This window comes from Gadus chalcogrammus, chromosome 10, assembly GCF_026213295.1.
Source record: "Gadus chalcogrammus isolate NIFS_2021 chromosome 10, NIFS_Gcha_1.0, whole genome shotgun sequence".
NCBI lineage: Eukaryota > Metazoa > Chordata > Actinopteri > Gadiformes > Gadidae > Gadus > Gadus chalcogrammus.
Genome location: NC_079421.1, coordinates 22326121 through 22337131, shown reverse-complemented (window position 1 = coordinate 22337131; position 11011 = coordinate 22326121). Strand labels below are relative to the sequence as shown.

General features: G+C 46.6%; 3 protein-coding genes and 1 non-coding gene across 5 annotated transcripts in view; 3 read left to right on the top strand and 1 right to left on the bottom strand.

Moving 5' to 3' along the window:
• The first annotated feature begins 79 nt into the window (after positions 1-79).
• nkrf (NFKB repressing factor) lies at positions 80-6485 on the top strand. The gene is made up of 3 exons (XM_056600813.1): positions 80-499; positions 916-1039; positions 1173-6485. Exons 2-3 carry the CDS (start codon positions 949-951, stop codon positions 3470-3472), a joined length of 2391 nt encoding a protein of 796 aa, XP_056456788.1. The 5' UTR covers positions 80-499; positions 916-948; the 3' UTR covers positions 3473-6485.
• Positions 3739-7323, bottom strand: LOC130390730 (ubiquitin-conjugating enzyme E2 A). The gene is made up of 6 exons (XM_056600840.1): positions 7109-7323; positions 6126-6206; positions 5882-5907; positions 5440-5529; positions 5261-5349; positions 3739-5057 (listed from the first exon to the last, which is right to left on the bottom strand). The coding sequence occupies exons 1-6, from the start codon at positions 7150-7152 to the stop codon at positions 4929-4931; spliced, it is 459 nt and encodes a 152-aa protein (XP_056456815.1). The 5' UTR covers positions 7153-7323; the 3' UTR covers positions 3739-4928.
• A 1158-nt stretch (positions 7324-8481) lies between these two features.
• trnae-uuc (transfer RNA glutamic acid (anticodon UUC)) lies at positions 8482-8553 on the top strand. The gene has a single exon. It is a non-coding gene; the product is annotated as a tRNA-Glu (tRNA).
• Positions 8554-8755: 202 nt separating this feature from the next.
• elf1 (E74-like ETS transcription factor 1) overlaps positions 8756-11011 on the top strand; it is a 45931-nt gene continuing 43675 nt past the window's right edge. The window contains exon 1 of one of the 2 annotated variants that reach the window (XM_056600811.1): positions 8756-9249. Coding sequence is in view for 1 of the 2 variants with exons in the window: in XM_056600812.1 (XP_056456787.1) it covers positions 9223-9249 (27 nt within the window). In the remaining variant the exon portion in view is untranslated. The remainder of the gene's footprint in view (positions 9250-11011) is intronic. The other variant, XM_056600812.1, reaches the window with a different exon arrangement.

The window sequence follows — 11011 nt, the reverse complement described above, 5'->3', positions numbered from 1 at the left end:
CCTGCAGCAAATTATTATAAAAAAAATAGCATAGATAAAAATAGCTGAAACACTTGATGGTGTGGTGTTCATTCAAACGGTCCCACTATTATTTTAACAATTACATTGGGTCCCGCAATGCATTGTGGGCCAGTGCAGTCAGTGACAGCCGCCATGATTCCTACAGTAGTCGGACAGAAAATGGACGCTTCTGTAGCGTTAACGGAGAACTAGTTGGTTGTGGCGACTTCCCCTACAGTTTAAACAGCCGTATCCAGAACAAGATTTGCATCGCTTTTTCAAAACTGCGGGCCGGTTTAGTCCTGGAAGCTACACTGCAAGGTGTTGCGGAGTTGATGCTACTGGTGTTAGCTAAGCCAGCTAGTCTGCGTCCACAAAACACTCAAAGCTAGTTAGCTGTTAGCAGCTAGCTCGCTAGCCGATACACATCGCTCCGGTACAGTTCAATTCTCTGCTAAACCACGGATGATGATTCGCCGGACCGGGTCTACGTCGTAAGGTAAGACCCCAACACACCTCTTCATCGTGATCCCGTAGCGAATAACGCCCGGTAGATGAGTTAATTTAGCGGGCAGGTTTCCGCTCGGGTTCTGGTCCAGAGAGCCGTGGGGTTTAGGGTTACTGCGTCACTCCGGTACGCAGGCCTCGTGCTGTTGTTTACCTCGAAAACCGCGTCTACGGCGCCTCCATACGTGTGACAATGTACATGTGAGTGGTCGGTGAGGGGGGCCGTACCTGCGTGATTGGCGTGGGAAGGTCGGCGGGAAACAGGTAGTTGTTAGAGGCAGTGTTTTGATGATCGTTGTTGGGCAATCATTTTCTGTACTGTTCGTCTGGTCCACGTCTTTCATAGAAAGTTGAGCCCATGATCTGTTGATTAACCTGTCAGAATAACACCGCACCTTTCATTGATAGGTATGGCCTGGCTCTGACTGTAAGGTGCTGGTAATGGCAGAAGGGCTTAGCATTGGCGAAATGCCCTCCTTTGACCTGAGTACAAATTCTGAAGCAAAAAAGAGACCCAATTCATCGGATGGCAGTAAGTGATTACGCATGTATCATAATTACACACAATATAACATTATTTGTATTTACCCATGTGTACGGTGTACCGTTGACCCATCATGTCAATCAAGGGGTCTAAACATTGTCGTTGTGCCGTTTTGTAACAGGAGAAGAGCCTATAAGGAAAATGCCCATATCAAAGTTTGGTGCCAGAGCGCGCTTTGAGCCTGTGCACTTTGTCAGTGGGGGGAGCAGTGGCGGCGGAGCCGGCACTGATGAGAAGGAGAACGACAAGGAGCGCAAAAGGAGCGACCCCCATGGCGCGCGGCCATGGGAGGCCGAGCAGCCCTCCTACGGCGGCGGGAGGGCCCAGGGTTACTCCGCCCCCAGGTCCGCCTTCGACAGAGTGCCGTCCTTCGGCTCGGACTCCTGGAGGGATCGGGACAGGGACAGGACCCGGGATAGAGACAGAGACGTCCCCTCGGGAAGCACGAGTACCGGCCCCGGTCTAGGCTATGCGGCCCGCGGGGCCACCTCCAACTACATGGCCAAGACGCAGCAGGACTACACCGCGAAGTACGAAGCGCACGGCTCCCGGGGTTCCGATTCCTACTCGCAGCCCACCAGGCACGAGGGGTACAGCGGAGGGAACCGATCGACAGCGTGGGACGCCGGGCGGCAGGGGTCGGGCTACGGTCCCCAGGACCGGCCCTCCTCCTCCTCCTCCTCCAGCCGGCCGTTCAGCCGGGTCTACAACAGCCCAGGCAGGGTCAGCCCCAGCCAGGCACAGTCGGCGGCGCTGCCCCCGCCTCGGCCCATACCCTCAGCCCTCATGGAGGAGAAACAGCGACTGATCACCAGCGTGTCCGCTGCACTAGCCGTCTCCTTAAGAGACCCCATGTACATGACCGGGACCGACTCGCCCAACTACAACTTCATGCTGAGCCGCAGCATCCAGGCCTGCAAGACCAACCCCGAGTATATTTATGTCAACCTGAAGGATATCCCTCAAGCCGACCTCCCGAAGAACAGGAAGGTACTGACGGAAGGCTACGCGTGCGAGTTGAGGTGCCAGTGTGTTTATCTCGCCACTGGATACTCGGGCAGTAAGAACGGAGCCAGGGACCGTGCCTCAGAGCAGGCCGTGAAACTCTTCCTGAAGCCGGCTGAAGTTCGTATTGTGCAGCGCAAGTATAGACACTCTGTTGTCACCGACATCGTGGTATGTCAGATGCACAGTCCCACCCCAGCCTTTTTGCCTGCCCTTCGTAATCCAGAGGACAAGCCGACGCCTAGCTCGAAGGGCCAATATGAGCCTGACAAACGTAAACACTGGACAGAATTTGTGGTCGTTGACAACGCTCACGATGCCATATGCATACTGAACAACTCTGCCGCCTTTAACCGCATGAAGATCGACTACAAGTTTGACCTGGTCCCAAACAGCAGTTACTGGCTCTGTAGCGTCTACCTGCAGGAGGAGCTGGTGGCCCAGTCTAGGGGCACGAAGAAGAGCTCGAAGCACACAGCAGCCGAGGAGGCAGTGAGGAAGCTGCGCATGAATCAGGCAGCCCGGGAACAAGAGCAGCAGCAGCAGCAAGAGCAGCAGCAGCAACAGCAGCAACAGCAGCATCCCAGAGGAAACCATCAGTCGGATCCCTCTAGTGGCTGGTTTGGCCAACAGGTCGGCAGGAAAAAGCACTTGAGTGAGTTGGTTATTCTTGAAAACTCAGATAATGCCATCTGCATCATCAACGACACTGCTCAGTTTAATAAAGTATCGGCCGACTACAAGTTTACCGTGTTGCCCGACCACCGCTGGAGATGCGAGGTGTACCTGGAAGGACAGTATGTCGCCGCGGGACTCGGGCCCAAAAAAATAGTGAAACACATCGCAGCGGAGGAGGCCCTGGCTACCTTGAGACAGACGCAGGCCGTGGTTAAGTCCAACCTCAGGAAGGACGGTCACTGCGATGCCATATCACGCCATCAGATCCTGGCGCGTTCGAATGAAGAGAGCATCAAGCAGGAGATCAAGGAGGACAACATCGGGAACCAGCTCCTCCGCAAGATGGGCTGGAAGGGGGGTGGACTGGGCAGGGACGGCGAGGGGATCGCAGAGCCCATCAAGGTCAAGGAGCAGTTCTCCAGAGAAGGTCTCGGCATGGACATGGACAAGCCTTCGAATCAGCTCAGCAAGCGAGACATCGAAGACATCATCCGAAACTACGCCACCTCTGAACGCCAAGATGACCTGCGCTTCTCCAGCGACCTGAACAACGACGAGCGAAAGCAGATCCACCACATATCCCAGAAATACGGCCTACGCAGCAAGTCGTACGGACAGGGCCGGCAACGCTTTCTAGTTGTCAGCCGCAAGGTACATAAAGACCAGCTCATCGGTCAGCTGCTACAGGAAGGCCAGGTCGGCCGCTACGAGCTGGTGAAGCCTCAGGCGTCTCACTGATCTGCATGAACACTGGTCGTTGGCATGGACCTCGGGACAAATGTATGACCGTAGTATTCATACTGGAGACTGACTCGTACCACAATACAAAACAGATTAATAGTAGGGTATCTTTTAGAAACTCGGATGTTTCTACATTCCTCTGCCGTTATGGTTTAAGCCTGAATAAGGTTTTAGTTTTAAAAAAAGATTGCCATTCCACAAGTCTATTGTTTGTCTCTGCACTACATGCTTGTTTTCAGTGCTTTCATATTCAAATGCCTTGGTTATTTGTTCATTAAACATCGCTGAAATTTGGCCAGAAACCCTTCTTTTTTTCCCCTCAATAACTTTCACTGTAGCAGAATATGCAACTACATGTTAAGTACCATGACAGCGAAGAAAACTATATGCCCAATCTTACGTTGATAGAACTCAAATTCAAAATAGCACTGGCAATGTGTATTTTCAATTGAAAGCTACGTGTTAAACTATCTTCACATGGAATTGTGAAAGCTGTGATCTTGTTAACTGTCTGGTGTTTCATTTGTGTGAATGTCTGCTTGTTTTACATGTGATTGAATAAATTAAACCGGAAACCAACTAAACGTTGAGACGTAGATTTTCTCAAAAGGAACTTAAAGGGCCATGACGAAAACGGCTTGTTAATTTTATCTACAAGATAAATATTTTGTTACATCCTACTAGCGGAAAGTTAAACTGAAGACCGCATCTACGAAAGATACCAATGTTCAGGAAGTCGAGTCAGTTTGAGTTTATTTGTTGTGAAGGGGTAGCATAACACTCAACCCAAGTGCCTGGAAAGGGCACATAATTCAATCCTTAACATGTCTGGATAGTCAAGTAAAGAAAATGTATATAGTAAAAGGCATGGCTTGAACATGTAGTCTAGAGCCAGTAACTAGAAATCCAGCCTGCATATCTCAAAGGCATTGATTGTAAGAGATGGATGTCAGCACCAGCACACCGTCTGTCACACGCAGACCCATCGCACATTTTCTAGTAACCCATCATACATTTTCTTCAAAAGGTATTCAAAAATGCTAAAAAGAAACATAATATTGAACACATGGTAACATCCTCTAAAAATACAAATATAAATGTATGTTTTGACACTGCAACTGCAATCCACACTTAAGCTTAAGTACAAGTGTCAATCATGGTGGCCCAACCTTGGTGGGTGACTCAGAAAAATGTTTTGTTTGGAGGTGAAGGGAAAATTTGGTGCATCGAAGAAGTTACCCAGATCTAACCAGGTACATTTACTTTAACATGCTACCGCCCAACAACAGCATCTGCAGAATGCGATGCCACAACACGACATTATACAACTATGGGACAGACACATTAGAAAACTGTCAGATTGTGTGTATGATCGTTTTTCATCACATGATCTGTGTAGTCTTTACTCTTGTGGCGGACATTTTTTTTTATACTTTGCAAACAAACACACGTGTCAACAATCACGCCAACTCTGCTCGACAATAGCCGACACCCTCTTCTCGTACTCCCGCTTGTTCTCCTGGTACAGCTGGGCGGCCTGGCTGTTGGCCGGGCTGTTTGGATTGGGCTCATCCAGTAAAGACTGAGCAGACAAACAAAAACACATTTGAATCTTCTCCACAGCTGCAGCTCATGAAATGAACATACAACTCCCGGTTTACCCCATACCCCAGCATTGATACTCCCGAAGAAATATGCAGCTGCAAGTATACTTTGCAACACTTATTACAACTCTTTGTGAATGGCAACACGTATGCTGTGGATGTGTGTGAATAGATAAAATACCTGTATTGAAGTTAATATTGAAGAAACATCATAAGTTGGACTCCAGCGATTCTGTAGAATGTCTAAACATATGCTGCCATCGGCATAAACTGCAAAAAAAGAAAATGAAGGGAAAACATTAAGACACTACACTTTTTTTGAATTTGACTTAAGGTTGCATGAATACTACTAAAACTTACCATTTGGATGAAACATTTTGGAGACAAAACGCACTGTTGGGGGTTTATTTGGATACTCTTCTGTGAACTCGATAGTGAGTTTAAAGGTTCCTAGGATTAAGAAAAGCAAGGCTTAAGTCAAAATGCATGTGTTTAGAACATCACCTCAAGGCCTACAGGGCTTCTATTTGTCCCTCAACACTGCTTGAATTGCCCATAAAAAAAATGGCATGTTGGGGAATAAAAGTGCCTTGAATAAAACATGGATACAAGCCAAAAGCATCAGCTTCTATCATGAGCTTAAATGACACGTCCTTCAAATGATTGTTTGATTGGTTAAATAGCATTGAAAGGAATTTGGACGTTATTCAACCGTCATCGTAATTTGCCAGGTGTATTGCAACCAATGTACTTTTATCAGCCAGGGCCGATATGAGCTAATGTAGACGTGGCGATAACCTACCATCTTCAAAGGGTGTTCCCTCTGGTCTGAAAAAGAAACGAAAACATGATTAAGACACAACATAGTTTAATTTTTGGACACTGAATTACAATAAATTAATGGAATCTGGGACTTTTTAAAGCCACCAGTTGATGCATAATATGATAGTTAAAGTTTAGATGAAATGATCTTCGCATATTGTGTTTGCCAAAATACTTATATGCATAGGTCTGACCACTTTTAAATTAACATGTTATACACTCACCCAAATATGACAGCATTCCAGACCATAATATTATTCTCGGACGGAGCTCCACTCACCCCGGCTGGGGGGTCTTCTTGCAGCCTTGCAATGCAATGAAGAACAGATTAAAATTTGACCAACACTGCTAGATGTCAAGAAAGAAATACAAAGCAAAATAGAGAAGCTAACCAAAATAACCTCAGCTGTGCTGGGGTGTCTGATATGTCTCGTAAAGGTGATTATTTATACACTTTCCAAGAAAACAACTGGGGTTGCCATTGCCATCGAGCTTTATTCACTAGTAAATAAGATGGATTTATCATCTCATGTGAAATCTCACTTGTGACCGCTTTGTTAATAGGTCAGAGTTCACAGGACTCCTGGGGTTTGACTGTAATCAACACTAGGAGCACGTGTTGAATGCGTTTTATAATCACAAAATAGCATATTTTGACCCCGTTAGACATCAAATTTTGCTAATGCAGGGAGTACAATCTCAATCATCGAGGTGTCCCCAGCGAGCTGCACTGGGCCAGACACACATCCATATGTAATGTAGCGTATACCATAGACCCTGTATGCACTGTATATGTATAAAACAACATTAAAACCATCACAATCATTCCAAATTATTCAGATTTGAATCGACCACGACACCTTTCACATAAAGACCAGCCACCACCCGGATCAGAGTTTCCTTCCGAACCCATTTCGACCAAGTTATTTCCATCTAAGATGAGTGACGTGACACCCAGCGTCAGCAGGCAGCTAGCAGCTACAGCTCACTTCTCATTGTCCTCAACACGCCTAACAGGTGGCCTGTCCCCCAACTAAACACAGATTACGATCCAATAACCTCCAGGTATAATTTCATAAACATATATCGGTGTCCACTCAGAGTTGTGGCCCGTTTACACCATGTAAGCGACGGCTAGCAAAGCTAGCATCGGACGCTAACGCTAGCTATAGCGTTACCATCGCTGCTTGTTTTTCTGTTTCCTTACCGTTTAAAATCTCTCATGAGTCGTCGTCTGGCCGGGGTTGACATCGTGGTCACGCGGTTGCCCTAATCGCAAGCATACAAATTCGCTTTAGATTATAAACCCGGCTGGATTTCTTATACTTTATAATACGGCTAACTAGTGTTTATTAGTTGTTGAGTATCTTCTGCCTGTGCTGGCCTGCTGCCGTATCGAGTGGTAGGGCGATACCACTCTCTGCGGAGGGGGGGACTACACCAAATCTCACCCTGTGTTCTGATGAAATAGGCAGAGATATATGCAAATTGAAACATAATTTAGAAGATAAATTAGGAAAAATGGAATGAGATGTATTTACAAGAGTAAGTGTTGAGTATTTTTTTTGCAAATACTCCACGTTAGTTATACCTGTACACCCAATACCTGACTTGTGTCGTTCCAGTACGAATTACGTCATTTGTTTAGCAACAGTATTTTGGATGGAGCATAAAACAATTTCGTTAATACGGTAATAAGGCATCACTCATGTTAAAAACATGCATGTAATAAATAAATAAATAAATAAATAAGTCGTATCTAACGTTTTTACTGTTAACCAAAGTCTGATTGGAAAAGTGTCTTGAATCCTGAAGTAAACAGTGTATCCTCGACAGACTGTTCAGTAGGTTATCAGTAAGGTGCCTGTCGTTAAGGATTGACCAGAAGGTGGTGTTGACCAGTAGGTCGGGTTGACCAGTAGGTGATGTTGATCAGTAGGTTCGGTTAACCTGTAGGTCGGGTGGAACTGTAGGTGGGGTTGACCAGAAGGTGGGGTTGACCAGAATGCGGGGTTGACTAGGTGATGTTGATCAGAAGGTCGGGTTGGCCAGTGTGTGGGGTTGACCTGTAGGTTGGGTTGACCAGAAGGTGGTGTTGACCAGTAGGTGGGGTTGACCAGTAGGTGGGGTTGACTAGTAGGATAGGTGTTGTTGATCAGTAGGTGGAGTTGACTAGTAGGTGGGATTGGCCACTAGGTGACGCTATTCGCCAATGTAACACCCATGGATAACAATTTCGAAATGCGCGTGATCAAAAAACGTTTCCTATTCAATTAATAACTCAAAATGTATAATATATATTTGAAACAAAATGTATAAAAACAGGTCTTCAAATGAGTCACAATATTCGGTGATTCTTTATAAATCACCAGATATTAAAACATAAGACTCTTAACTGACGTAACGCCACATCGTCTTCCCAAGCACTACACCTATTTTATTATTTAAATATAAACACGAAGAAAGTCTAATTTCTACATGTTTATTACATTTCAGTAGTAATAGGTAAATTATTGGAATAAGTAGAAATTACCCAATAGGTTACATACATCTAAGCCAATATGGCCTTTCTCTCTCGTCTCCCATATGGTCTAGCGGTTAGGATTCCTGGTTTTCACCCAGGCGGCCCGGGTTCGACTCCCGGTATGGGAACGTCTCTTTTTGGGGGGATCATAGCCAATAACACATTTCCATCACAATATAAAAGTCACACATGTAAAAAACGTATTTAATCACTTCAAGCACAAACATTTATCTTCAGTATACACATTCAGCTCCTCAGTATCTCAGATGAACAGATGAACAGCTGTCATGTCTCAGGGTGGCTGATGAGGAAAAGGCAAACCCCGCCCAATGGGGAAAACAAAGTTGACATCCTCACTCAAAGTAGCAGAGGCACCGCAAGCGGACTTCTTCCCGGGACAACGTGGACACCACAGATTCACCTTTCTTATCACGTCCAGGTCCAGGTGATGACAACATGTTGAGACCATAGCGCGGACAACATAGTGAACAACATCAAGACCCGCACGCCTAGCAGAGGCGCTCTCCTCCTCCACGCTGAGAGGAGCATGAGAGGCGCCGTGGTGGCCGCCAGCCAATCACTTCCCAGGAAAATGTGACTGCGAGGAATTCCCCACGCATCAGCTATTGCTGTCGGGGGAAAGTAGGAGCTACCGCCAGGCTCCCAGAGGCTCAGGGTGGTTTCTGGAGGATGTAAACCTCAGTGACTGAGTTCAGAGAAGGACCTGGGACTATATACTGAGTACAGAGACGCACCAGGACTTATGGTGTGAAAAGGCGCAGGCTGCTGGGAGATACATGAACAGGACGCAACTGTGTACCAGGGTAAGTCTTTGGTTTAATGGGAAATAACTTAACCACGAACGCCACGAAATGTTTGAGTCTTATGTATTTTTTTTTAAAATTTCATTACACTGTTTAATTCAGAGTACACACGACGGTTTGCTAAATATTTGTTAATTTCTTTAGGTCTTGGTAATGTCACGTGTTATAGTTAATCTTCGATGTACTCCCACTGCGTGTGGCGGTGTCACCGCGGCAATGATCCACAGCCTGAATTGCCTTCATCAGATGAGAACAGCCCAGGGATAAGTGACTCCACTGATGGGTGTAGCTGCTGCTGCCCCCCTGCCTGTCTGTGTCTCCTCCACCCGCCTGACATGTGACGTGCAGTGTGTGAATGGGTTCCTGTTGTTGGGAGGTCATGTAAACCCTAGGCTATATCCTAGGTTATTCCTACAATCCTACATGCTTTCTGTTTCAGATGGCCATTAAGCCACATAAAAAAATGGATTTGAGATATTGTTTGAAATTCTACAAATGTACTCGTCGTAGGAAAGTCCAGAGAATGGTCCTAACATGTGTGTTAAAACTATTTCACTATAGCCCTATACAATCTTTTTCTGTGTCCTGCTTCTACTTAATCTCCAGCAGCCGGCACACATGTCCGCTGTGTTTAGCGAAATGTTGTTCTCTCAAGACTGTTGATCACCCCGCTTCAGGGCAGTCCAAATGTTTACCAGATGTTTACATATTTCGGTTGAGATGCTTGTGTCATGGGACGACCCGGCTGGATCCCATTGGATGCCTTTCGTCCTTTTTCCCCCCAGCCAAAGGGCTTTGTGACGCAGGGTTGAGGGGGGAGAGCCTAGGGGACTTGTGGCGGCCTTGCCCATATCAGACAAGGCCAGCTGGATAGCCTAATTTCTCTCCCCTCCCAGAAAGTCTCCCCTTCCTGGCACATTACTGGAAACTGCTTTCTCCACTCCAGCGGATTACCCGCTATAAGTGGCTATGTTTTAGTTTGATGGTGGCTGTTTGCTCTGAATTAACCTGACAAGTGTCTTCGGTTTTCTGCTCCATCATCGAACTGTGGTGTCTTCCCTCTGTCTGTGTCTCATGGTCAAAGTCATGCATAATTCACTCGCAGTGACTTCCAAACCAGGAGGCGAATCAACAACACACACCGCATGAACCCTGCGTGACCCGTCTGACTGGCGTCCTGCTGTACTTAAACAACAAAATACAAGGCTACGGTTGCATTTGAATGGCCAGGGTTCTTCTTTGCCTAACCGGGAACAGAATACTTTGGGTAGAGGCTAATGAAATTCCTGGCACTCATCATGTGACAGTGATGTCACCCTGTGCAGAGCAGCTGAGCAGTGTGTCAGTGGCCGGAAGACAATGGGGAGCTGTGCTGTGTGTTATTGTGCAGGGCACATATTAATGTTGAGACGGTGCACAGAGCAGCGGATCTTCTTACGCGGCTCGCTCCGTCTGGGCACTGCCCGCCCGCCCTAATGGGGCTCTGCTTATTGATTTAGCCGCTCTGCCAGAGGAGGCCGAGCTCTTCTGGTCAGAATCGACCATTAGCGCTTGGCTGTGTGCACTGGCAGGATAAAGAGCAATGCAGGGATATTAATAATACCACGACTAAAAATAGTCTCTTTTAGTGGCTGTAGGTTGAAAGAAAGACAATGATGTGCGAAAAACTATTTCGGAAGTAGGCCTACCAGGGTTTTATGTTAGATTGTTCGGTTCAGAACAGGATTTAGGGCGACGAACCAGGATGTCGCTTCCGTTGATG